This window comes from Carcharodon carcharias (genome assembly GCF_017639515.1).
Source record: "Carcharodon carcharias isolate sCarCar2 chromosome 36 unlocalized genomic scaffold, sCarCar2.pri SUPER_36_unloc_2, whole genome shotgun sequence".
Lineage (NCBI taxonomy): Eukaryota > Metazoa > Chordata > Chondrichthyes > Lamniformes > Lamnidae > Carcharodon > Carcharodon carcharias.
The window spans coordinates 652601-679314 of record NW_024470737.1 but is presented as its reverse complement, the minus strand read 5'-3'; the positions used below and the strand labels follow the sequence as shown (position 1 = coordinate 679314).

The 26714-nt window shown below is 56.4% G+C and overlaps 1 protein-coding gene across 1 annotated transcript in view; it reads left to right on the top strand.

The window, feature by feature from the left end:
• The first annotated feature begins 4802 nt into the window (after positions 1-4802).
• Positions 4803-26714, top strand: part of krtcap2 (keratinocyte associated protein 2) — a 40968-nt gene continuing 19056 nt past the window's right edge. The window contains exons 1-3 of the mRNA XM_041181751.1: positions 4803-4902; positions 6347-6501; positions 6916-6979. Coding sequence (XP_041037685.1) covers positions 4899-4902; positions 6347-6501; positions 6916-6979 — 223 coding nt within the window. The 5' untranslated portion in view covers positions 4803-4898. The remainder of the gene's footprint in view (positions 4903-6346; positions 6502-6915; positions 6980-26714) is intronic.

Genomic DNA, 26714 nt, shown 5'->3' with positions numbered 1-26714 from the left:
TACTGAGGGAGTGCCTCACTGTCAGAACGTCAGTACTGAGGGAGAGCCGCACTGTCGGAGGGTCAGTACTGAGGGAGTGCCGCACTGTTGGAGGGTCAGTGCTGAGGGGGACACTGTCGGAGGGTCAGTACTGAGGGAGCGCCGCACTGTCGGAGGGTCAGTACTGAGGGAGCGCCGCACTGTCGGAGGGTCAGTACTGAGGGAGCGCCGCACTGTCGGAGGGTCAGTACTGAGGGAATGCCGCACTGTCGGAGGGTCAGTACTGAGGGAGTGCCGCACTGTCGGAGGGTCAGTACTGAGGGAGTGCCGCACTGTCGGAGGGTCAGTACTGAGGGAGTGCCGCACTGTCAGAGGGTCAGTACTGAGGGAGTGCAGCACTGTCGGAGGGTCAGTACTGAGGGAGTGCCGAACTGTCGGAGGGTCAGTACTGAGGGAGCGCCGCACTGTCGGAGGGTCAGTACTGAGGGAGTGCAGCACTGTCGGAGGGTCAGTACTGAGGGAGTGCCGAACTGTCGGAGGGTCAGTACTGAGGGAGCTCCGCACTGTCGGAGGTGCCGTCTTTCAGATGAGATGTTAAACTGAGGCCCATGTCTGCTCCCTCGCTTGGTTGTTAAAGATCCCATGGCCACTATTGAAAGGAGAACAGGATGGGGTAGTAGGGTGGGTGGGGGGTGGTTAGTGGGGGGCGGGGGGGATGTGGAGTGAGTTCTCCCCGGTGTCCAGGGGCCCAGTATTTATCCCTCAATCAGCATCACTAAAAAAACAGATGATGTGTCCTTCTCGCTTTGCTGTCTGTGGGAGCTTGCTGTGCACAAAGTGGTGGCAGCATCTCTGACATGAGAACACTGATCACACGTCAGAAAATGTCATTTCATTGGCTGTGAAACGCTTTGTGTGCTCCTGTGATCGGAAAAGGTGCTGTTTAAGGGCAAGCGTGTCTTTCAGGGAGAGCAGACAGAGACCTCAATTTAAATTCTCATCCAAAATGGCATCTCTGACAGAGCAGCACTCCCTCAGTATTGGGGCTGTGAGTGTCGGCCTGGAGATTGTTCTTTCACAGGATGTGGGCTTCCCTGGCTGGGCCCAGCATTTATTGCCCATCCCTAACTGCCCCTTGAGAAAGTGGTGGGTGAGCTGCCTTCTTGAGCCGCTGCAGTCCCTGTGGTGTAGGTATACCCACCGTGCTGTTAGGGAGGGAGTTCCAGGATTTGGACCCAGCGACAGTGAAGGAACAGCCGATATATTTCCAAGTCAGGATGGTGAGGGGCTCGGAGGGGAACTTCCAGGTGGTGGTGTTCCCCATGTGTCTGCTGCCCTTGTCCTTCTAGATGGTTGTGGTCGTGGGTTTGGAAGGTGCTGTCTAAGGAGCCTTGGTGAGTTGCTGCAGCGCATCTTGTAGATGGTACACACACTGCTGCTACTGTCCGTCGGTGGTGGAGGGAGTGAATGTTTGTGGATGTGGTGCCGATCAAGCGGGGCTGCTTTGTCATGGATGGTGTCGAGCTTCTTGAGTGTTGTGGGAGCTGCACTCAATCCAGGCAAGTGGGGAGTGTCCCATCCCACTCCTGACTTGTGCCTTGTAGATGGTGGACAGGCTTTGGGGAGTCAGGAGGTGAGTTACTCACTGCAGGATTCCCAGCCTCTGACCTGCTCTTGTAGCCACAGTATTAAGTCTTCAGTACTATTGCTGGAATATTGTCAGGGCCCATAGCCTTTGCAGTATCCAGTGCCTTCAGCCGTTTCTTGATATCACGTGGAGTGAATTGAATTGGCTGGAGACTGGTATCTGTGATGCTGGGGACCTCCAGAGGAGGCTGAGATGGATCATCCACTCGACACTCCTGGCTGAAGATTGTAGTAAATGCTTCAGCCTTATCTTTTGCACTGATGTGCTGGGCTCCTCCATCATTGAGGATGGGGATATTTGTGGAGCCTCCTCCTCCTGTGAGTTGTTTAATTGTCCACCACCATTCACAACTGGATGTAGCAGGACTGCAGAGCTTAGATCTGATCCGTTGGTAGTGGGATCGCTTAGCTCTGCCTATCACTTGCTGCTTATGCTGTATGACACACAGGTAGTCCTGTGTTATAGCTTCACCAGGCTGACACCTCATTTTTAGGTATGCCTGGAGCTGCTCCTGACATACCCTCCTGCACTCTTCATTGAACCAGGGTTGATCCCCTGTCTTGATGGTAATGGTAGAGTGGGGGATATGCTGGGCCATGAGGTTACAGATTGTGTTCGAGTACAATTCTGCTGCTGCTGATGGCCCACAGCTCCTCATGGATACCCAGTCTTGAGTTGCTAGATCTGTTTGAAATCGATCCCATTTAGCACGGTGGTGGCGCCACACAACACGATGGAGGGTATCCTCAGTGTGAAGGTGGGACTTTGTCTCCACAATGACTGTGGGGTGGTCACTCCTACCGATACTGTCATGGACAGATGTATCTGTGACAGGCAGGTTGTGAGGATGGGGTCAAGTGTGTTTTTCCCTCTTGTTGGTTCCCTCACCACCTGCTGCAGACCCAGTCTAGCAGCTATGTCCTTTAGGACTCGGCCAGCTCGGTCAGTAGTGGTGCTACCGAGACTCTCTTGGTGATCGACATTGAAGTCCCCCACCCGGAGTACATTCTGTGCCCTTGTCACCCTCAGTGCTTCCTCCAAGTGGTGTTCAACATGGAGGAGCACGGATTTATCAGCTGAGGGACGGTGGTACGTGGTCATCAGCAGGAGGTTTCCTTGCCCATGTTTGACCTGATGCCATGAGACTTCATGGGGTCCGGAGTGGATGTTGAGGACTGTGTGGTTGAGTCACTGCAGTAGCGGGGACTCGAAATCTCAACTTGTTCAATGAGAGAGAACCCACTGGCCCGAGGCTGACATTTGGTCAGAATTCCCTCTTCTTCATATCTTTCCAGAACCTCTCCTTCATCCGTTTTGTTGTGAAGTGTGCCGATTCACAGAGGATTAAAATAATCACTGCAAGAGATTCGGGTAACCATGGGAACGGAGAATAGGATTTTACCCAACCCCCTTTCCCTGCAGTTCACACTCTGCACTCCCCCGAGACATACACGGAGTGACAAGGGATCCTGTATAAGCCACGTGAGGTGGCAGACAGTGTGTCCATTTAACATCTGTATCTAACCCCGTGCTGTATATGTCCTGGGAGTGTTTGATGGGGACAGTGTAGAGGGGGCTTTACTCTGTATCTAACCCCGTGCTGTACCTGTCCTGGGAATGTTTGATGGGGACAGTGTAGAGGGAGATTTACTCTGTATCTAACCCCGTGCTGTACCTGTCCTGGGAGTGTTTGATGGGGACAGTGTAGAGGGAGATTTACTCTGTATCTAACCCCGTGCTGTACCTGTCCTGGGAGTGTTTGATGGGGACAGTGTCGCGATGCAGCATGTGCTGGGAAGTAGACATCATGCTATGAGTCACGTTGACGAGACCCAGTTAGGAATTCTGTAAATAGCCTCACCCTGACAGCTGAGCACTCCATGATTCATTAGGTGTTCTCAGGAGCTCACCCTCACGGAACCATCTCCCCGAGCCTGGTCCCTTCTCTTGACGGGACACCTTATTCGACAAAAAGTCCCCCAGCATGCCTTGTCGGAGTGTTTGGATTGCTCACCACGTGAGGCTGCCTTTGTGCTGGGCCTGGCCACAGTGATGGCGGCCTGTATACCTCCTGTGTGGCCCTCCTGAGAAGTGAGGTGGTGATACATCCCAATGGGGGAACCTGAGGGAGGCTGCAGGTGGGGAGGGAATCTGGAGTTTGGAATGGGGGTGGGTGTGGGGCTGTCCATGGGGAGCGGGGATGGCCACTTGGCCTTGCGGAGAGTTGAGGGTGGTCAGCGGGCAGAGGGGAGACACACACCCCCTGATGGAAGGACCCCCTGTGTCAGGATGTGCGTAAGGTCGGCAGTATGGGCGGGTAGTCCGGTGGGGGGGCGAGGGTGGCTGCAGAGACCAGAAGGAGAGAGGGATGGGTTCCCTAATGGGGGAGTGACTGACCCTCGGGGTGTGGGGAGGGAGAGGGATGGGTACCTGAATGGGGGAGTGACCGACCCTCGGGGTGTGGGGAGGGAGAGGGATGGGTACCCGAATGCAGGAGTGACCGACCCTCGGGGTGTGGGAGGTGTCCGGTACCCAAATGGGGGAGTGACTGACCCTCAGGGTGTGGGGAGGGAGTGGGATGGGACCCGAATGGGGGAGTGACCGTCCCCTCGGGGTGTGGGGGGGTCCGGTATCCGAATGGGGGAGTGACCGACCCTCGGGGTGTGGGGAGGGAGAGGGATGGGTACCTGAATGGGGGAGTGACCGACCCTCGGGGTGTGGGGAGGGAGGGTCCGGCACCCGAATGGGGAGTGACCGTCCACTCAGGGCCAGAGGGACGTCAATGCCTCTGGCACCGGGCCCCGGTTTGGGGGTGTTGTTTGGGGCCGGGGTTGCCCTGTGTGTGGTTTTGGTGGAGGATGGACGCTGTCCCGAGGGGCCTGGACAGGCTGCCGGCCGTTAACGTGTTGGCATCGGTCACCCAGACAGTGGCCAAGGTGGGTGGGGGTGGGAGGGCTTGTCCTTACCAAGATGGCCGCCACAGAGGCAGGGGCACCGCCATTGTCAATTCCTCACCTCCATGGCCGCCGGGTGGTTGCTGGCCTCCCTTACCAAGATGGCCACCAGACGGAGGCTGCTCTCCTTCACCAAGATGGCCGCCTTTTGGGCGCAGGGCTTGCTGGCCTCCCTCACCAACATGGCCGCCAGACGGAGAGACCTGTCTCCCTTACCAAGATGGCCGCCCAGCCGCACAATGCGACGTGGCACCGGCGAGCTGTCGTAAAGACGCCGTCAACCTCCGCCCCATTTTACAGCAGCTGCCGAAGAGGCGATGGGTGAGTGAGAGCGAACTGCAGATACCCCCCAAAATACCCCCCAAACCCGCCCTCCCCCCACCTAATCCTGCCCGGGGTCGGGAAGTGGGGAGGGGATTGGTGTGTAGGGGTCAGGGGTTGGGGGAGGGGGAGGGGGTGTGTAGGGGTTAAGGGTCGTGGGTGGGGTCAGGAGTTGTATGGGGAGTTGGGGTCAGGGGGTGGGGTGGGGGGGTAGAGCAGGGGGGGTTGGGTGTGGGGGGTGTGTAGGGAGTTGGGGTCAGGGGGTGGGGGGGTGTGTAGGGAGTTGGGGTCAGGGGGTGGGGGGGTGGGGGGGTGTGTAGGGAGTTGGGGTCAGGGGGTGGGGGGGTGTGTAGGGAGTTGGGGTCAGGGGGTGGGGGGGTGTGTAGGGAGTTGGGGTTAGGGGGTGGGGGTGGGGTGTAGGGAGTTGGGGTGTAGGGGGTGAGGGGGTGTGTAGGGAGTTGGGGTCAGGGGGTGGGGGGGGTGTGTAGGGAGTTGGGGTCAGGGGGTGGGGGGGTGTGTAGGGAGTTGGGGTCAGGGGGTGGGGGGGTGTGTAGGGAGTTGGGGTCAGGGGGTGGGGGGGGTGTGTAGGGAGTTGGGGTCAGGGGGTGGGGGGTGTGTAGGGAGTTGGGGTCAGGGGGTGGGGGGGTGTGTAGGGAGTTGGGGTCAGGGGGTGGGGGGGTGTGTAGGGAGTTGGGGTCAGGGGGTGGGGGGGGTGTGTAGGGAGTTGGGGTCAGGGGGTGGGGGGGTGTGTAGGGAGTTGGGGTCAGGGGGTGGGGGGGTGTGTAGGGAGTTGGGGTCAGGGGGTGGGGGGGTGTGTAGGGAGTTGGGGTCAGGGGGTGGGGGGGTGTGTAGGGAGTTGGGGTCAGGGGGTGGGGGGGTGTGTAGGGAGTTGGGGTCAGGGGGTGGGGGGGTGTGTAGGGAGTTGGGGTCAGGGGGTGGGGGGGTGTGTAGGGAGTTGGGGTCAGGGGGTGGGGGGGTGTGTAGGGAGTTGGGGTCAGGGGGTGGGGGGTGTGTGTAGGGAGTTGGGGTCAGGGGGTGGGGGTGTGTGTAGGGAGTTGGGGTCAGGGGGTGGGGGGGTGGGGGGGTGTGTAGGGAGTTGGGGTCAGGGGGTGGGGGGGTGTGTAGGGAGTTGGGGTCGGGGGGGTGGGGTAGAGCTGGGGTGTTGGGTGTGGGTGGTGTCTAGGGAGTAGGGGTCAGGGGGTGGGGTCAGGGGGTGGGGTAGAGCTGGGGGGGGTGGGTGTGGGGGGTGTGTAGGGAGTAGGGGTCAGGGGGTGGGGTCAGGGGGTGGGGTAGAGCTGGGGGGGGTGGGTGTGGGGGGTGTGTAGGGAGTAGGGGTCAGGGGGTGGGGTCAGGGGGTGGGGTAGAGCTGGGGGGTTGGGTGTGGGGGGGTGAGTTGGTCCCTGCCGGATTCCGAAGCTGCTAACTATTGTCTCCTCATTTCCAGCTGTCAGCTCAGGATCCTCGCTTGTCCTTTCCTCGCTCCTCACCCTCCTGCTGTTCGCTGGGATGCAGATGTACAGTCGGCAGCTGGCATCCTCGGAGTGGCTGACCATCCTCGGAGGATTCCTGGGATCGATTCTCTTCCTCTTCTCCTTAACAGTATCCTTGGCAGGGTTTCCAACACAGAAACGGGTCGTTGGCGTGGTTAAACGTGCTTGAGACCTGTCGCTTCCTCGCTCTGAGGTCCAATCCTCCCAGGTGATCGCACTTCGCCTAAAGGCGGTGAGGTCAAACCAATCAGGAGGGGGCTATTCAGCCCCTCGAGTCTGCCCCAATTCTATAAGATGGTGGCTGATCTGATTGTGGCCTCAGCTCCACTTTGCTGTCTGTCACAGAATCACACAGTGCAGAACAGGCCCTTTAGCCCATCAAGTCTGCACCAACATAACCCTCGAGCTTGAGGGAGAGTGAATGGGACTTTTAGGGGGAGCGGTAAAGGCTGCGAAACTGCTCTGCCTGCGCGCGTGTGTGTGTCTGTGTGTGTGTGCGTATCCTTAACTTCTCCCCAACCAGGCGTTTAACAACTTGGAAAGTGTGGTGTTTGGAAAAGGATTCCAGGCCAAGATATTCCCGGAGAGTAAGAGCGCCTTTCCCCTGATCGAGGGTTTGGGTTCGGGCGTGGAGGTGGATGAGGAGGAGCCGCCTGCTGAGTGCAAAGACGTACAACAGGGGTAGCAGATCAGCGAGCAAGCCCCCCCCCCCCGTCACCTCCTGCCCACTGAAGCCGGCCGAGGGGGCGGAACCAGACTCTCGGGTCTGGAGGGCGGTGCTCTTTGGTGGGGTTGAGGGCGTTACACCATGACTGGACAGGGTCGCACAGGGCGCCATACCCGGTGGAGCACAGTCACAGTCTGCGGTGTTGCAAAACCAGCAGCCGGTTTGTACACAGCGGGATCACACAATGTGCTTGTCAGCACGTAAAGTGTTCCTTCAGGGCTGTCGATTCAGGGATAAATCACTGGCCTTGAGCACCTACCGAGCATGTCGGTATTTACAGTGAGTCCCCGGGGAGTGTGTCAGTATGTACAGGGGGTTCCCCAGGGAGTGTGTCAGTAGGTCCAGTGTGCCAGGAGGTCCCTGGGGAGTGTGTCAGGATTTACAGGGTGGTCCCCAGGGAGTGTGTCAGTATTTACAGGGGGTCCCCGGGGAGTGTGTCAGTATTTACAGGGGGGTCCCCAGGGAGTGTGTCAGTATTTACAGGGGGTCCTCGGGGAGTGTGTCAGTATTTACAGGGGGTCCCCGGGGAGTGTGTCAGTATTTACAGAGGGTCCCCGGGGAGTGTGTCAGTATTTACAGGGGGACCCCGGGGGGGTGTGTCAGTATTTACAGGGTGTCGCGGGGAGTGTGTCAGTATTTACAGGGGGGTCCCCGGGGAGTGTGTCAGTGTTTACAGGGGGTCCTGGGGAGCGTGTCAGTATTTACCGGGTCTCTCGGGGAGTGTGTCAGTATTTACAGGGGTTCCCCGGGGAGTGTGTCAGTATTTACAAGGGGTCCCCGGGGAGTGTGTCAGTATTTACAGGCGGTCCCCGGGGAGTGTGTCAGTATTTACTGGCGGTCCCCGGGGAGTGTGTCAGTGTTTACAGGCGGTCCCCGGGGAGTGTGTCAGTATTTACTGGGGGTACCCGGGAAGTGTGTTAGTATTTACAGGGGATCTCTCGGGGAGTGTGTCAGTATTTACAGGGGGTCCCAGGGGAGTGTGTCAGTATTTACAGGGACTCCCCGTGGAGTGTGTCAGTATTTACCGGGTCTCCCGGGTAGTGTGTCAGTATTTACAGGGGGTCCCCGGGGAGTGTGTCAGTATTTACAAGGGGTACCCGGGAAGTGTGTCAGTATTTACAGGGGGTCCCCAGGGAGTGTGTCAGTATTTACAGTGAGTCCCCGGGTAGTGTGTCAATATTTACAGGGGGTCACCGGGTAGTGTGTCAGTATTTACAGGGGGTCCCCGGGGAGTGTGTCAGTATTTACAGGGGGTCCCCGGGGAGTGTGTCAGTATTTACAGGGGGTCCCCGGGGAGTGTGTCAGTATTTACAGGGGGACCCCGGGGAGTGTGTCAGTATTTACAGGCGGTCCCCGGGGAGTGTGTCAGTATTTACAGGCGGTCCCCGGGGAGTGTGTCAGTGTTTACAGGCGGTCCCCAGGGAGTGTGTCAGTATTTACTGGGGGTACCCTGGAAGTGTGTCAGTATTTACAGTGGTTCCCAGTGGAGTGTGTCAGTATTTACAGGGACTCCCCGGGGACTGTGTGAGTATTTACCGGGTCTCTCGGGTAGTGTGTCAGTATTTACAGGGGGTCCCCGGGGAGTGTGTCAGTATTTACAGTGAGTCCCCGGGGAGTGTGTCAGTATTTACAGTGAGTCCTTGGGGAGTGTGTCAGTATTTACAGGGAATTCCCGGGGAGTGTGTCAGTATTTACAGGGGGTCCCCGGGGAGTGTGTCAGTATTTACAAGGGGTACCCGGGAAGTGTGTCAGTATTTACAGGGGGTCCCCAGGGAGTGTGTCAGTATTTACAGTGAGTCCCCGGGTAGTGTGTCAATATTTACAGGGGGTCACCGGGTAGTGTGTCAGTATTTACAGGGGGTCCCCGGGGAGCGTGTCAGTATTTACAGGGGGTCCCTGGGGAGTGTGTCAGTATTTACAGGCAGTCCCCGGGGAGTGTGTCAGTATTTACAGGCGGTCCCCGGGGAGTGTGTTAGTGTTTACAGACGGTCCCCGGGGAGTGTGTCAGTATTTACTGGGGGTACCCTGGAAGTGTGTCAGTATTTACAGTGGTTCCCAGTGGAGTGTGTCAGTATTTACAGGGGGTCCCCGGGGAGCGTGTCAGTATTTACAGGGGGTCCCCGGGGAGTGTGTCAGTATTTACAGGCGATCCCCGGGGAGTGTGTCAGTATTTACAGGCGGTCCCCGGGGAGTGTGTCAGTATTTACAGGCGGTCCCCGGGGAGTGTGTTAGTGTTTACAGGCGGTCCCCGGGGAGTGTGTCAGTATTTACTGGGGGTACCCTGGAAGTGTGTCAGTATTTACAGTGGTTCCCAGTGGAGTGTGTCAGTATTTACAGGGGGTCCCTGGGGAGCGTGTCAGTATTTACAGGGGGTCCCCGGGGAGTGTGTCAGTATTTACAGGCGATCCCCGGGGAGTGTGTCAGTATTTACAGGGTGTCCCCAGGGAGTGTGTCAGTATTTACAATGGTTCCCTGGGAAGTGTTTCAGTATTCACAGGGGTTTCCCTGGGGAGTGTGTCAATATTTACCGTGTGTCTCGGGGAGTGTGTCAGTATTTACAGGGGGTCCTGGGGAGTGTGTCAGTATTTACAGGGGGTCCCCGGGGAGTGTGTCATTATTTACAGGGGGTCCGTGAGGATTGTGTCAATATTTACATTGGGTCCCCGGGGAGTGTGTCCGTATTTACAGGGGGTCCCCGGGGAGTGTGTCAGTATTTACAGTGGGTCCGTGGGGAGTGTGTCAGTATTTACAAGCGGTCCCCGTGTAGTGTGTCAGTATTTACAGGGGGTCCCCGGGGAGTGTGTCAGTATTTACTGGGGGTATCCGTGAAGTGTGTCGGTATTTACAGGGGGTCCTGGGGAGTGTGTCAGTATTTACAGGGGGTCCTGGGGCGTGTGTCAGGATTTACCGGGTCTCTCGGGGAGTGTGTCAGTATTTACAGGGGGTCCTGGTGAGTATTTCAGTATTTACCGGGTCTATCGGGTAGTGTGTCAGTATTTACAGCGGGTCCCTGGGGTGTGAGTCAGTATTTACAGGAGGTCCCTGGGGAGTGTGTCAGTATTTACAGGGGGTCCCCGGTGAGTGTGTCAGTATTTACAGGGGGTCTCTCGGGGAGTGTGTCAGTATTTACAGGGGGTCCTGGGGAGTGTGTCAGTATTTACAGGGGGTCCTGGGGAGTGTGTCAGGATTTACCGGGTCTCTCGGGGAGTGTGTCAGTATTTACAGGGGGTCCTGGTGAGTGTTTCAGTATTTACCGGGTCTCTCGGGTAGTGTGTCAGTATTTACAGGGGGTCCCCGGGGAGTGTGTCAGTATTTACAAGGGGTACCTGGGAAATGTGTCAGTATTTACAGCGGGTCCCCGGGGAGTGTGTCGCTATTTACAGGGGGTCCCCGGGGAGTGTGTCGGTATTTACAGGGGGTCCCCGGGGAGTGTGTCAGTATTTACAGGGGGTCCTGGTTAGTGTGTCAGTATTTACAGGGTGTCGCCGGGGAGTGTGTTAGTACTTACACGGGTTCCCTGGGGTGTGTGTCAGTATTTACAGGGACTCCCCGGGGAGTGTGTCAGTATTTGCAGGGGGTCCCCGGGAAGTGTGTCAGTATTTACAGGGACTCCCCGGGGAGTGTGTCAGTATTTACAGGGACTCCCCGGGGAGTGTGTCAGTATTTACATGGGGTCCTGGGGAGTGTGTCAGTATTCTTCAGGGGGTCCTGGGGAGTGTGTCAGTATTTACAGGGGGTCCCTGGGGAGTGTGTCATTATTTACAGGGTGTCCGTGAGGAGTGTGTCAGTATTTACATCGGGTGTCCGTGAGGAGTGTGGCTGTATTTACAGGGGGTCCCCGGGGAGTGTGTCAGTATTTACAGTGGGTCCGTGGGGAGTGTGTCAGTATTTACAGGCGGTTCCCGGGTAGTGTGTCAGTATTTACAGGGGGTCCCCGGGGAGTGTGTCAGTATTTACTGGGTTTATCCGTGAAGTGTGTCAGTATTTACAGGTTGTCTCTCGGGTAGTGTGTCAGTATTTACAGGGGGTCCTGGGGAGTGTGTGAGTATTTACAGGGGGTCCTGGGGTGTCTGTCAGGATTTACCGGGTCTCTCGGGGAGTGTGTCAGTATTTACAGGGTGTCCTGGGGAGTGTGTCAGTATTTACAGGGGGTCCTGGGGAGTGTGTCAGTGTTTACAGGGGGTCCCCGGGGAGTGTGTCAGTATTTACAGGCGGTCCCCGGGGAGTGTGTCAGTATTTACAGGGTGTTCCCCGGGGAGTGTGTCAGTATTTACAGGGAGTCCCGGGGAATGTGTCAGTATTTACGGGGGGTCGCCGGGGAGTGTGTCAGTAATTACAGCGGGTCCGTGGGGAGTGTGCCAGTATTTACAGGGCGGTCCCCGGGGAGTGTGTCAGTGTTTACAGGGGGTCCCCGGGGAGTTTGTCAATATTTACAGGGGTCCCCGGGGAGTGTGTCAGTATTTACAGGGTGTCCCCGGGGAGTGTGTCAGTATTTACAGGGTGTCCCCGGGGAGTGTGTCAGTATTTACAGGGAATCCCCGGGGAGTGTGTCAGTATTTACAAGGGGTACCTGGGAAGTGTGTCAGTATTTACAGGGGGTCCCCCGGGAGTGTGTCAGTATTTAGAGTGAGTCCCCGGGGAGTGTGTCAGTATTTACATGGGGTCCCCGGGGAGTGTGTCAGTATTTAAAGGGGGTCCCCGGGGTGTGTGTCAGTATTTACAGGGGGTCCCCGGGGAGTGTGTCAGTATTTACAAGGGGTACCCGGGAAATGTGTCAGTATTTACAGCGGGTCCCCGGGGAGTGTGTCGGTATTTACAGGGGGTCCTCGGGGAGTGTGTCGGTATTTACAGGGGGTCCCCGGGGAGTGTGTCAGTATTTACAGGGGGTCCTGGTTAGTGTGTCAGTATTTACAGGGTGTCGCCGGGGAATGTGTTAGTACTTACACGGGTTCCCTGGGGTGTGTGTCAGTATTTACAGGGACTCCCCGGGGAGTGTGTCAGTATTTGCAGGGGGTCCCCGGGAAGTGTGTCAGTATTTACAGGGACTCCCCGGGGAGTGTGTCAGTATTTACAGGGACTCCCCGGGGAGTGTGTCAGCATTTACATGGGGTCCTGGGGAGTGTGTCAGTATCTTCAGGGGGTCCTGGGGAGTGTGTCAGTATTTACAGGGGGTCCCCGGGGAGTGTGTCATTATTTACAGGGTGTCCGTGAGGAGCGTGTCAGTATTTACATCGGGTGTCCGTGAGGAGTGTGGCCGTATTTACAGGGGGTCCCCGGGGAGTGTGTCAGTATTTACAGTGGGTCCGTGGGGAGTGTGTCAGTATTTACAGGCGGTCCCCGGGTAGTGTGTCAGTATTTACAGGGGGTCCCCGGGGAGTGTGTCAGTATTTAGTGGGTTTATCCGTGAAGTGTGTCAGTATTTACAGGTTGTCTCTCGGGTAGTGTGTCAGTATTTACAGGGGGTCCTGGGGAGTGTGTGAGTATTTACAGGGGGTCCTGGGGAGTCTGTCAGGATTTACCGGGTCTTTCGGGGAGTGTGTCAGTATTTACAGGGTGTCCTGGGGAGTGTGTCAGTATTTACAGGGGGTCCTGGGGAGTGTGTCAGTATTTACAGGGGGTCCCCGGGGAGTGTGTCAGTATTTACAGGCGCTCCCCGGGGAGTGTGTCAGTATTTACAGGGTGTTCCCCGGGGAGTGTGTCAGTATTTACAGGGAGTCCTGGGGAATGTGTCAGTATTTACGGGGGGTCGCCGGGGAGTGTGTCAGTAATTACAGCGGGTCCGTGGGGAGTGTGCCAGTATTTACAGGGCGGTCCCCGGGGAGTGTGTCAGTGTTTACAGGGGGTCCCCGGGGAGTTTGTCAGTATTTACAGGGGTCCCCGGGGAGTGTGTCAGTATTTACAGGGTGTCCCCGGGGAGAGTGTCAGTATTTACCGGATCTCTCGGGAAGTGTGTCAGTATTTACAGGGAATCCCCGGGGAGTGTGTCAGTATTTACAAGGGGTACCCGGGAAGTGTGTCAGTATTTACAGGGGGTCCCCCGGGAGTGTGTCAGTATTTAGAGTGAGTCCCCGGGGAGTGTGTCAGTATTTACAGGGGGTCCCCGGGGAGTGTGTCAGTATTTAAAGGGGGTCCCCGGGGTGTGTGTCAGTATTTACAGGGGGTCCCCGGGGAGTGTGTCAGTATCTACAGGCGGTCCCCGGGGAGTGTGTCCGTATTTACAGGCGGTCCCCGGGGACTATGTCAGTGTTTACAGGCGGTCCCCGGGGAGTGTGTCAGTATTTACTGGGAGTACCCGGGAAGTGTGTCAGTATTTACAGGGTGTCTCTCGGGGAGTGTGTCAGTATTTACAGGGACTCCCCGGGGAGTGAGTGAGTGTTTACCGGGTCTCTCGGGTAGTGTGTCAGTATTTACAGGGGGTCCTGGGGAGTGTGTCAGTATTTACAGGGGGTCCTGGGGAGTGTGTCAGTATTTACCGGGTCTCTCGGGGAGTGTGTCAGTATTTACAGGAGGTCCCCGGGGAGTGTGTCAGTGTTTACAGGGGGTCCCCGGGGAGTGTGTCAGTGTTTTCAGGTGGTCCCCGGGGAGTGTGTCAGTATTTATTGGGGGTACCCAGGAAGTCTGTCAGTATTTACAGAGGGTCCGAGGGGAGTGTGTCAGTATTTACAGGGACTCCCCGGGGAGTGTGTGAGTATTTACCAGGCTCTCGGGGAGTGTGTCAGTATTTACAGGGGGTCCTGGGGAGTGTGTCAGTATTTATCGCATCTCTCGGTGAGTTTGTCAGTATTTACAGGGGCGTCCCCGGGGAGTGTGTCAGTATTTACCGGGTCTCTCGGGTAGTGTGTCAGTATTTACAGGGAGTCCTGGGGATTGTGTCATAATTTACCGGGTGTATCGGCGAGTGTGTCAGTATTTACAGGGGGTCCTGGGGAGTGTGTCAGCATTTACATGGGGTCCTGGGAAGAGTGTCAGTATTTACAGGGGGTCTTGGGGAGTGTGTCAGCATTTACAGGGGGTCCTGGGGAGTGTGTCAGTATTTACCGGGTCTCTCGGGAAGTGTGTCAGTATTTACAGGGGGATCCCGGGGAGTGTCAGTATTTACCGGGGGATCTCCGGGGAGTGTGTTAGTATTTAGAGGCGGGTCCCCGGGGAGTGTGTCAGTATTTACCGGGTCTCTCGGGGTGTGTGTCAGTATTTCAATGGGTCCCTGTGGAGTGTTTCAGTATTTACAGGGGTTTCCCTGGGGAGCGTGTCAGTATTTACCGTGTCTCTCGGGGAGTGTGTCAGTATTTACAGGGATCCCTGGGGAGTGTGTCAGTATTTACATCGGGTCCCCGGGGAGTTTGTCAGTATTTACAGGGGGTCCCCGGGGAGTGTGTCAGTATTTACAGGGGGTCCCCGGGGAGTGTATCAGTATTGACAGGGGTTCCCCGTGGAGTGTGTCAGTATTTACTGGGGGTACCCGGGAAGTGTGTGAGTATTTTCAGGGGGTCCCTGGGGAGTCTGTCAGTATTTACAGGGACTCCCCGGGGATTGTGTGAGTATTTACCGGGTCTCTCGGGGAGTGTGTCAGTATTTACAGTGGGTCCCCAGTGAGTGTGTCAGTATTTACAGGGCTTCCCCGGGGAGTGTGTCACTATTTACTGGGGGTATCCGTGAAGTGTGTCAGTATTTACAGGGTGTCTCTCGGGGAGTGTGTCAGTATTTACACGGGGTCCTGGCGAGTGTGTCAGTATTTACAGGGCGTCCTGGGGAGTGTGTCAGGATTTACCGGGTCTCTCGGGGAGTGTGTCAGTATTTACGGGGGGTCCCCGGGGAGTGTGTCAGTATTTACAGGGACTCCCCGGGGAGTGTGTCAGTATTTACAGGGACTCCCCAGGGAGTGTGTCAGCATTTACAGGCGGTCGCAGGGGAGTGTGTCAGTATTTGCAGGGGGTCCACGGGGAGTGTGTCAGTATTTACCGGGTCTCTTGGGGAGTGTGTCTGTATTTACAGGGGGTCCCCGGGGAGTGTGTCAGTATTTACAGGGTGTCCCTAGGGAGTGTGTCAGTATTTACAGGGGGTCCCTGGAGAGTGTGTCAGTATTTACAGGGGGTACCTGGGGAGTGTGTCAGTATTTACAGGGGGTCCCTGGGGAGTGTGTCAGTATTTGCAGGGAGTCCCCAGGGAGTGTGTAAGTATTTACAGGGGGTCCCCGGGGATTGTGTCAGTATTTACAGGGCGTCCCCGGGGAGTGTGTCAGTATTTACCGGGTCTCTCGGGGAGTGTGTCAGTATCTACAGGGGGTCCTGGGGAGTGTGTCAGTATTTACAGGGGGTCCTGGGGAGGGTGTCTGTATTTACAGGGGGTCCGTGAGGAGTGTGTCAGTATTTACAGGGGGTACCCGGGAAATGTGTCAGTATTTACATTGGGTCCCCGGTGAGTGTGTCAGTATTTACAGGGGGTCCCCGGGGAGTGTGTCAGTATTTACAGTAGGTCCCCGGGGAGTGTGTCAGTATTTACAGGCGGTCCCCGGGTAGTGTGTCAGTATTTACAGGGCTTCCCCGGGGAGTGTGTCACTATTTACTGGGGTTATCCGTGAAGTGTGTCAGTATTTACAGGGTGTCTCTCGGGGAGTGTGTCAGTATTTACAGGGGGTCCTGGGGAGTGTGTCAGTATTTACAGGGCGTCCTGGGGAGTGTGTCAGGATTTACCGGGTCTCTCGGGGAGTGTGTCAGTATTTACAGGGGGTCCCCGGGGAGTGTGTCAGTATTTACAGGGACTCCCCGGGGAGTGTGTCAGTATTTACAGGGGCTCCCCGGGGAGTGTGTCAGCATTTACAGGCGGTCGCAGGGGAGTGTGTCAGTATTTGCAGGGGGTCCACGGGGAGTGTGTCAGTATTTACCGGGTCTCTTGGGGAGTGTGTCTGTATTTACAGGGTGTCCCCGGGGAGTGTGTCAGTATTTACAGAGGCTCCCCGGGGAGTGTGTCAGTATTTACAGGGTGTCCCTAGGGAGTGTGTCAGTCTTTATAGGGTGTCCCCGGGGAGTGTGTCAGTATTTAGAGGGGGTCCCCGGGGAGTGTGTCAGTATTTACAGGGGGTCCCTGGAGAGTGTGTCAGTATTTACAGGGGGTACCTGGGGAGTGTGTCAGTATTTACAGGGGGTCCCTGGAGAGTGTGTCAGTATTTACAGGGGGTACCTGGGGAGTGTGTCAGTATTTACAGGGGGTCCCTGGGGAGTGTGTCAGTATTTGCAGGGAGTCCCCAGGGAGTGTGTAAGTATTTACAGGGGGTCCCCGGGGATTGTGTCAGTATTTACAGGGCGTCCCCGGGGAGTGTGTCTGTATTTACCGGGTCTCTCGGGGAGTGTGTCAGTGTTTACAGGTGGTCACTGGGGAGTGTGTCAGTATTTACAGGGGGTCCTGGGGAGTGTGTCAGTATTTACAGGGGGTCCCCGGGGAATGTGTCAGTATTTACGGGGGGTCCCCGGGAAATGTGTCAGTATTTACATTGGGTCCCCGGTGAGTGTGTCAGTATTTACAGGGGGTCCCCGGGGAGTGTGTCAGTATTTACAGTAGGTCCCCGGGGAGTGTGTCAGTATTTACAGGCGGTCCCCGGGTAGTGTGTCAGTATTTACAGGGCTTCCCCGGGGAGTGTGTCACTATTTACTGGGGTTATCCGTGAAGTGTGTCAGTATTTACAGGGTGTCTCTCGGGGAGTGTGTCAGTATTTACAGGGGGTCCCGGGGAGTGTGTCAGTATTTACAGGGCGTCCTGGGGAGTGTGTCAGGATTTACCGGGTCTCTCGGGGAGTGTGTCAGTATTTACAGGGGGTCCCCGGGGAGTGTGTCAGTATTTACAGGGACTCCCCGGGGAGTGTGTCAGTATTTACAGGGGCTCCCCGGGGAGTGTGTCAGCATTTACAGGCGGTCGCAGGGGAGTGTGTCAGTATTTGCAGGGGGTCCACGGGGAGTGTGTCAGTATTTACCGGGTCTCTTGGGGAGTGTGTCTGTATTTACAGGGTGTCCCCGGGGAGTGTGTCAGTATTTACAGAGGCTCCCCGGGGAGTGTGTCAGTATTTACAGGGTGTCCCTAGGGAGTGTGTCAGTCTTTATAGGGTGTCCCCGGGGAGTGTGTCAGTATTTAGAGGGGGTCCCCGGGGAGTGTGTCAGTATTTACAGGGGGTCCCTGGAGAGTGTGTCAGTATTTACAGGGGGTACCTGGGGAGTGTGTCAGTATTTACAGGGTGTCCCTGGGGAGTGTGTCAGTATTTGCAGGGAGTCCCTGGGGAGTGTGTCAGTATCTACAGGGGGTCCTGCGGAGTGTGTCAGTATTTACAGGGGGTCCTGGGGATGGTGTCAGTATTTACAGGGGGTCCGTGAGGAGTGTGTCAGTATTTACAGGGGGTACCCGGGAAATGTGTCAGTATTTACATCGGGTCCCCGGTGAGTGTTGTCAGTATTTACAGGGGGTCCCCGGGGAGTGTGTCAGTATTTACAGTAGGTCCCCGGGGAGTGTGTCAGTATTTACAGGCGGTCCCCGGGTAGTGTGTCAGTATTTACAGGGCTTCCCCGGGGAGTGTGTCACTATTTACTGGGGGTATCCGTGAAGTGTGTCAGTATTTACAGGGTGTCTCTCGGGGAGTGTGTCAGTATTTACCAGGGGTCCTGGGGAGTGTGTCAGTATTTACAGGGCGTCCTGGGGAGTGTGTCAGGATTTACCGGGTCTCTCGGGGAGTGTGTCAGTATTGACAGGGGGTCCCCGGGGAGTGTGTCAGTATTTACAGGGACTCCCCGGGGAGTGTGTCAGTATTTACAGGGACTCCCCGGGGAGTGTGTCAGCATTTACAGGCGGTCGCAGGGGAGTGTGTCAGTATTTGCAGGGGGTCCACGGGGAGTGTGTCAGTATTTACCGGGTCTCTTGGGGAGTGTGTCTGTATTTACAGGGGGTCCCCGGGGAGTGTGTCAGTATTTACAGAGGCTCCCCGGGGAGTGTGTCAGTATTTACAGGGTGTCCCTAGGGAGTGTGTCAGTCTTTATAGGGTGTCCCCGGGGAGTGTGTCAGTATTTAGAGGGGGTCCCCGGGGAGTGTGTCAGTATTTACAGGGGGTCCCTGGAGAGTGTGTCAGTATTTACACGGGGTACCTGGGGAGTGTGTCAGTATTTACAGGGGGTCCCTGGGGAGTGTGTCAGTATTTGCAGGGAGTCCCCAGGGAGTGTGTCAGTATTTACAGGGGGTCCCCGGGGATTGTGTCAGTATTTACAGGGCGTCCCCGGGGAGTGTGTCAGTATTTACCGGGTCTCTCGGGGAGTGTGTCAGTATCTACAGGGGGTCCTGGGGAGTGTGTCAGTATTTACAGGGGGTCCTGGGGAGGGTGTCAGTATTTACAGGGGGTCCGTGAGGAGTGTGTCAGTATTTACAGGGGGTACCCGGGAAATGTGTCAGTATTTACATCGGGTCCCCGGTGAGTGTGTCAGTATTTACAGGGGGTCCCCGGGGAGTGTGTCAGTATTTACAGTAGGTCCCCGGGGAGTGTGTCAGTATTTACAGGCGGTCCCCGGGTAGTGTGTCAGTATTTACAGGGCTTCCCCGGGGAGTGTGTCACTATTTACTGGGGGTATCCGTGAAGTGTGTCAGTATTTACAGGGTGTCTCTCGGGGAGTGTGTCAGTATTTACAGGGGGTCCTGGGGAGTGTGTCAGTATTTACAGGGCGTCCTGGGGAGTGTGTCAGGATTTACCGGGTCTCTCGGGGAGTGTGTCAGTATTTACAGGGGGTCCTGGTGAGTGTTTCAGTATTTACCGGGTCTCTCGGGTAGTGTGTTAGTATTTACAGGGGGTCTGCGGGGAGTGTGTCAGTATTTGCAAGAGGTACCCGGGAAATGTGTCAGTATTTACAGCGGGTCCCCGGAGAGTGTGTCAGTATTTACAGGGGGTCCCCTGGGAGTGTGTCAGTATTTACAGGGACTCCGCGGGGGAGTGTGTGAGTATTTACAGTGTGTCCCCGTGGAGTGTGTCAGTATTTACAGGGTGTCCCTGGGGAGTGTGTCAGTATTTACAGGGACTCCCCGGGGAGTGTGTCAGTGTATACAGGGGGTCCCCGGGGAGTGTGTCGGTATTTACAGGGGGTCCCCGTGGAGTGTGTCGGTATTTACAGGGGGTCCCCGGGGAGTGTGTCAGTATTTACAGGGAGTCCCGGGGAGTGTGTCAGTATTTACAGGGGGTCGCCGGGGAGTGTGTTAGTATTTACTGGGGTTCCCTGGGGTGTGTGTCAGTTTTTACAGGGACTCCCCGGGGAGTGTGTCAGTATTTGCAGCGGGTCCCCGGGGAGTGTGTCAGTATTTACAGGGACACCCCGGGGAGTGTGTCAGTATTTACAGGGACTCCCCGGGGAGTGTGTCAGTATTTACAGGGACTCCCCGGGGAGTGTGTCAGTTTTTACAGGGACTCCCCGGGGAGTGTGTCAGTAGTTTCAGTGGGTCCCCGGGTTGTGTGTCAGTATTTACAGGGAATCCCAGGGGAGTGTGTCAGTATTTACAGGGGGTCCACGGGGAGTGCGTCAGTATTTACCGGGTCTCTTGGGGAGTGTGTCAGTATTTACAGGGGGTCCCCGGGGAGCGTGTCAGTATTTACAGAGGCTCCCCAGGGAGTGTGTCAGTATTTACCGGGGGTCCCCGGGGAGCGTGTCAGTATTTACAGGGGTTCCTGGTTAGTGTGTCAGTATTTACAGGGTGTCGCCGGGGAGTGTGTTAGTACTTACACGGGTTCCCTGGGGTGTGTGTCAGTATTTACAGGGACTCCCCGGGGAGTGTGTCAGTATTTGCAGGGGGTCCCCGGGACGTGTGTCAGTATTTACAGGGACTCCCCGGGGAGTGTGTCAGTATTTACAGGGACTCCCCGGGGAGTGTGTCAGTATTTACATGGGGTCCTGGGGAGTGTGTCAGTATCTTCAGGGGGTCCTGGGGAGTGTGTCAGTATTTACAGGGGGTCCCCGGGGAGTGTGTCATTATTTACAGGGTGTCCGTGAGGTGTGTGTCAGTATTTACATCGGGTGTCCGTGAGGAGTGTGGCCGTATTTACAGGGGGTCCCCGGGGAGTGTGACAGTATTTACAGTGGGTCCGTGGGGAGTGTGTCAGTATTTACAGGCGGTCCCCGGGTAGTGTGTCAGTATTTACAGGGGGTCCCCGGGGAGTGTGTCAGTATTTACTGGGTTTATCCGTGAAGTGTGTCAGTATTTACAGGTTGTCTCTCGGGTAGTGTGTCAGTATTTACAGGGGGTCCTGGGGAGTGTGTGAGTATTTACAGGGGGTCCTGGGGAGTCTGTCAGGATTTACCGGGTCTCTCGGGGAGTGTGTCAGTATTTACAGGGTGTCCTGGGGAGTGTGTCAGTATTTACAGGGGGTCCTGGGGAGTGTGTCAGTATTTACAGGGGGTCCCCAGGGAGTGTGTCAGTAATTACAGCGGGTCCGTGGGGAGTGTGCCAGTATTTACAGGGCGGTCCCCGGGGAGTGTGTCAGTGTTTACAGTGGGTCCCCGGGGAGTTTGTCAGTATTTACAGGGGTCCCCGGGGAGTGTGTCAGTATTTACAGGGTGTCCCCGGGGAGTGTGTCAGTATTTACCGGATCTCTCGGGAAGTGTGTCAGTATTTACAGGGAATCCCCGGGGCGTGTGTCAGTATTTACAAGGGGTAACCGGGAAGTGTGTCAGTATTTACAGGGGGTCCCCCGGGAGTGTGTCAGTATTTAGAGTGAGTCCCCGGGGAGTGTGTCAGTATTTACAGGGGGTCCCCGGGGAGTGTGTCAGGATTTACCGGGTCTCTCGGGAAGTGTGTCAGTATTTACAGGGGGTCCTGGTGAGTGTTTCAGTATTTACCGGGACTCTCGGGTAGTGTGTTAGTATTTACAGGGGGTCCGCGGGGAGTGTGTCAGTATTTACAAGGGGTACCCGGGAAATGTGTCAGTATTTACAGCGGGTCCCCGGAGAGTGTGTCAGTATTTACAGGGGGTCCCCTGGGAGTGTGTCAGTATTTACAGGGACTCCCCGGGGGAGTGTGTGAGTATTTACAGTGTGTCCCCGTGGAGTGTGTCAGTATTTACAGGGTGTCCCTGGGGAGTGTGTCAGTATTTACAGGGTCTCCCCGGGGAGTGTGTCAGTGTATACAGGGGGTCCCCGGGGAGTGTGTCGGTATTTACAGGGGTTCCCCGGGGAGTGTGTCAGTATTTACAGGGGGTCGCCGGGGAGTGTGTTAGTATTTACTGGGGTTCCCTGGGGTGTGTGTCAGTTTTTACAGGGACTCCCCGGGGAGTGTGTCAGTATTTGCAGCGGGTCCCCGGGGAGTGTGTCAGTATTTACAGGGACACCCCGGGGAGTGTGTCAGTATTTACAGGGACTCCCCGGGGAGTGTGTCAGTATTTACAGGGACTCCCCGGGGAGTGTGTCAGTTTTTACAGGGACTCCCCGGGGAGTGTGTCAGTAGTTTCAGTGGGTCCCCGGGGTGTGTGTCAGTATTTACAGGGGGTCCACGGGGAGTGCGTCAGTATTTACCGGGTCTCTTGGGGAGTGTGTCAGTATTTACAGGGGGTCCCCGGGGAGCGTGTCAGTATTTACAGAGGCTCCCCAGGGAGTGTGTCAGTATTTACAGGCGGTCCCCGTGGAGTGTGTCCGTATTTACAGGCGGTCCCCGGGGAGTGTGTCAGTATTTACTGGGAGTACCCGGGAAGTGTGTCAGTATTTACAGGGGGTCTCTCGGGGAGTGTGTCAGTATTTACAGGGGGTCCTGGGGAGTGTGTCAGTATTTACAGGGGGTCCTGGGGAGTGTGTCAGTAATTACAGGGAGTCCGTGAGGAGTGTGTCAGTATTTACAGGGGGTACCCGGGAAATGTGTCAGCATTTACATCGGGTCCCCGGGGAGTGTGTCAGTATTTACAGCGGGTCCCCGGGGAGTGTGTCAGTATTTACGGGGACTCCCCGGGGTAGTGTGTGAGTATTTACAGGGTGTCCCCGGGGAGTGTGTCAGTATTTACAGGGTGTCCCTGGGGAGTGTGTCAGTATTTACAGGGACTCCCCGGGGAGTGTGTCGGTATTTACGGGGGTCCCCGGGGAGTGTGTCGGTATTTACAGGGGGTCCCCGGGGAGTGTGTCGGTATTTACAGGGAGTCCCGGGGAGTGTGTCAGTATTTACAGGGGGTGGCCGGGGAGTGTGTCAGTATTTACTGGGGTTCCCTGGGGTGTGTGTCAGTTTTTACCGGGACTCCCCGGGGAGTGTGTCTGTATTTGCAGCGGGTCCCCGGGGAGTGTGTCAGTATTTACAGGGACAATCCGGGGAGTGTGTCAGTATTTACAGGGACTCCCCGGGGAGTGTGTCAGTATTTACAGGGACTCCCCGGGGAGTGTGTCAGTATTTACAGGGACTCCCCGGGGAGTGTGTCAGTATTTACAGGGACTCCCTGGGGAGTGTGTCAGTAGTTTCAGGGGGTCCCCGGAGAGTGTGTCAGTATTTACAGGGACTCCCAGGGGATTGTGTCAGTATTTACAGGGATTCCCCGGGGAGTGTGTCAGCACTTACAGGCGGTCGCCGGGGACTGTGTCAGTATTTACAGGGGGTCCACGGGGAGTGCGTCAGTATTTACTGGGTCTCTTGGGGAGTGTGTCAGTATTTACAGGGGGTCCCCGGGGAGCGTGTCAGTATTTACAGGGGGTCCCCGGGGAGTGTGTCAGTATTTACAGGGGGTCCCCGGGGAGTGTGTCAGTATTTACAGGGGGTACCCGGGGAGTGTGTCAGTATTTACAGGGGGTCCCCGGGGAGTGTGTCAGTATTTACAGGGGGTCCCCGGGGAGTGTGTCAGTATTTACAGGGGGTCCCCGGGGTGTGTGTCAGTATTTACAGGGGGTCCCTGGGGAGTGTGTCAGTATTTACAGGGGGTCCCTGGGGAGTGTGTCAGTATTTACAGGGGGTCCCCGGGGAGTGTGTCAGTATTTGCAGGGTGTCCCCGGGGAGTGTGTCAGTATTTGCAGGGTGTCCCCGGGGAGTGTGTCAGTATTTACAGGGGTCCCCGGGGAGTGTGTCAGTATTTGCAGGGTGTCCCCGGGGAGTGTGTCAGTATTTACCGGGTCTCTCGGGGAGTGTGTCTGTATTTACAGGGGGTCCTGGGGAGTGTGTCAATATTTACAGGGGGTCCTGGGGAGTGTGTCAGTATTTACAGGGGGTCCCTGGGGAGTGTGTTAGTATTTACAGGGGGTCCGTGAGGAGTGTGTCAGTATTTACCGGGTGTCCCCGGGGAGTGTGTCAGTATTTACCGGGTGTCCCCGGGGAGTGTGTCACTATTTACAAGGGGTCCCCGGGGAGTGTGTCAGTATTTACAGGGGGTACCCGGGAAATGTGTCAGTATTTACATCGGGTCCCCGGGGAGTGTGTCAGTATTTACAGGTGGTCCCCGGGGAGTGTGTCAGTATTTACAGTGGGTCCCCGGGGAGTGTGTCAGTATTTACAGAGCTTCCCCGGGGAGTGTGTCACTATTTACTGGGGGTATCCGTGAAGTGTGTCAGTATTTACAGGGTGTCTCTCGGGGAGTGTGTCAGTATTTACACGGGGTCCTGGGGAGTGTGTCAGTATTTACAGGGCGTCCTGGGGAGTGTGTCAGGATTTACCGGGTCTCTCGGGGAGTGTGTCAGTATTTACAGGGACTCCCCGGGGAGTGTGTCAGCATTTACAGGCGGTCGCAGGGGAGTGTGTCAGTATTTGCAGGGGGTCCACGGGGAGTGTGTCAGTATTTACCGGGTCTCTTGGGGAGTGTGTCGGTATTTACAGGGGGTCCCCGGGGAGTGTCTCAGTATTTACAGAGGCTCCCCGGGGAGTGTGTCAGTATTTACAGGGACTCCCCGGGGAGTGTGTCAGTATTTACAGGGACTCCCCGGGGAGTGTGTCAGTATTTACAGGGAATTACTTGGGAGTGTGTCAGTATTTACAGTGGGTCCCTGGGGAGTGTGTCAGTATTTACAGGGGTTCCCTGGGGAGTGTGTCAGTATTTACAGGGGGACCCTGGGGAGTGTGTCAGCACTTACAGGCGGTCGCCGGGGACTGTGTCAGTATTTACAGGGGGTCCACGGGGAGTGCGTCAGTATTTACTGGGTCTCTTGGGGAGTGTGTCAGTATTTACAGGGGGTCCCCGGGGAGCGTGTCAGTATTTACAGGGGGTCCCCGGGGAGTGTGTCAGTATTTACAGGGGGTCCCCGGGGAGTGTGTCAGTATTTACAGGGGGTACCCGGGGAGTGTGTCAGTATTTACAGGGGGTCCCCGGGGAGTGTGTCAGTATTTACAGGGGGTCCCCGGGGAGTGTGTCAGTATTTACAGGGGGTCCCCGGGGTGTGTGTCCGTATTTACAGGGGGTCCCTGGGGAGTGTGTCAGTATTTACAGGGGGTCCCTGGGGAGTGTGTCAGTATTTACAGGGGGTCCCCGGGGAGTGTGTCAGTATTTGCAGGGTGTCCCCGGGGAGTGTGTCAGTATTTGCAGGGTGTCCCCGGGGAGTGTGTCAGTATTTACAGGGGTCCCCGGGGAGTGTGTCAGTATTTGCAGGGTGTCCCCGGGGAGTGTGTCAGTATTTACCGGGTCTCTCGGGGAGTGTGTCTGTATTTACAGGGGGTCCTGGGGAGTGTGTCAATATTTACAGGGGGTCCTGGGGAGTGTGTCAGTATTTACAGGGGGTCCCTGGGGAGTGTGTTAGTATTTACAGGGGGTCCGTGAGGAGTGTGTCAGTATTTACCGGGTGTCCCCGGGGAGTGTGTCACTATTTACAAGGGGTCCCCGGGGAGTGTGTCAGTATTTACAGGGGGTACCCGGGAAATGTGTCAGTATTTACATCGGGTCCCCGGGGAGTGTGTCAGTATTTACAGGTGGTCCCCGGGGAGTGTGTCAGTATTTACAGTGGGTCCCCGGGGAGTGTGTCAGTATTTACAGAGCTTCCCCGGGGAGTGTGTCACTATTTACTGGGGGTATCCGTGAAGTGTGTCAGTATTTACAGGGTGTCTCTCGGGGAGTGTGTCAGTATTTACACGGGGTCCTGGGGAGTGTGTCAGTATTTACAGGGCGTCCTGGGGAGTGTGTCAGGATTTACCGGGTTTCTCGGGGAGTGTGTCAGTATTTACAGGGACTCCCCGGGGAGTGTGTCAGCATTTACAGGCGGTCGCAGGGGAGTGTGTCAGTATTTGCAGGGGGTCCACGGGGAGTGTGTCAGTATTTACCGGGTCTCTTGGGGAGTGTGTCGGTATTTACAGGGGGTCCCCGGGGAGTGTCTCAGTATTTACAGAGGCTCCCCGGGGAGTGTGTCAGTATTTACAGGGTGTCCCTAGGGAGTGTGTCAGTCTTTATAGGGTGTCCCCGGGGAGTGTGTCAGTATTTACAGGGGGTCCACGGGGAGTGTGTCAGTATTTACCGGGTCTCTTGGGGAGTGTGTCAGTATTAACAGGGGGGCCCGGGGAGTGTGTTAGTATTTACAGGGGGTCCCCGGGGAGTGTGTCAGTATTTACAGGGGGTCCCTGGAGAGTGTGTCAGTATTTACAGGGGGTCCCTGGGGAGTGTGTCAGTATTTACAGGGGGTCCCTGGGGAGTGTGTCAGTATTTGCAGGGAGTCCCTGGGGAGTGTGTCAGTATTTACAGGGGGTCCCCGGGGATTGTGTCAGTATTTACAGGGCGTCCCCGGGGAGTGTGTCAGTATTTACCGGGTCTCTCGGGGAGTGTGTCAGTATCTACAGGGAGTCCTGCGGAGTGTGTCAGTATTTACAGGGGGTCCTGGGGAGTGTGTCAGTATTTGCAGGGGGTCCGTGAGGAGTGTGTCAGTATTTACAGGGGGTACCCGGGAAATGTGTCAGCATTTACATCGGGTCCCCGGGGAGTGTGTCAGTATTTACAGGGGGTCCCCGGGGAGTGTGTCAGTATTTACAGTAGGTCCCCGGGGAGTGTGTCAGTATTTACAGGCGGTCCCCGGGTAGTGTGTCAGTATTTACAGGGCTTCCCCGGGGAGTGTGTCACTATTTACTGGGGGTATCCGTGAAGTGTGTCAGTATTTACAGGGTGTCTCTCGGGGAGTGTGTCAGTATTTACAGGGGGTCCCTGGGGAGTGTGTCAGTATTTACAGGGACTCCCCGGGGAGCGTGTCAGTATATACAGGGGGTCCCCGGGGAGTTTGTCAGTATTTACAGGGGGTCCCCGGGGAGTGTGTCAGAATTTACAGGGAGTCCCGGGGAGTGTGTCAGTATTTACAGGGGGTCGCCGGGGAGTGTGTTAGTATTTACTGGGGTTCCCTGGGGTGTGTGTCAGTTTTTACAGGGACTTCCCGGGGAGTGTCAGTATTTGCAGCGGGTCCCCGGGGAGTGTGTCAGTATTTACAGGGACACCACGGGGAGTGTGTCAGTATTTACAGGGACTCCCCGGGGAGTGTGTCAGTATTTACAGGGACTCCCCGGGGAGTTTGTCATTATTTACAGGGGGTCCCCGGGGAGTGTGTAAGTATTTACAGGGGGTCCCCGGGGAGTGTGTCAGTATTTACAGGGGGTCCCTGGAGAGTGTGTCAGTATTTACAGGGGGTCCCTGGGGAGTGTGTCAGTATCTACAGGGGGTCCTGCGG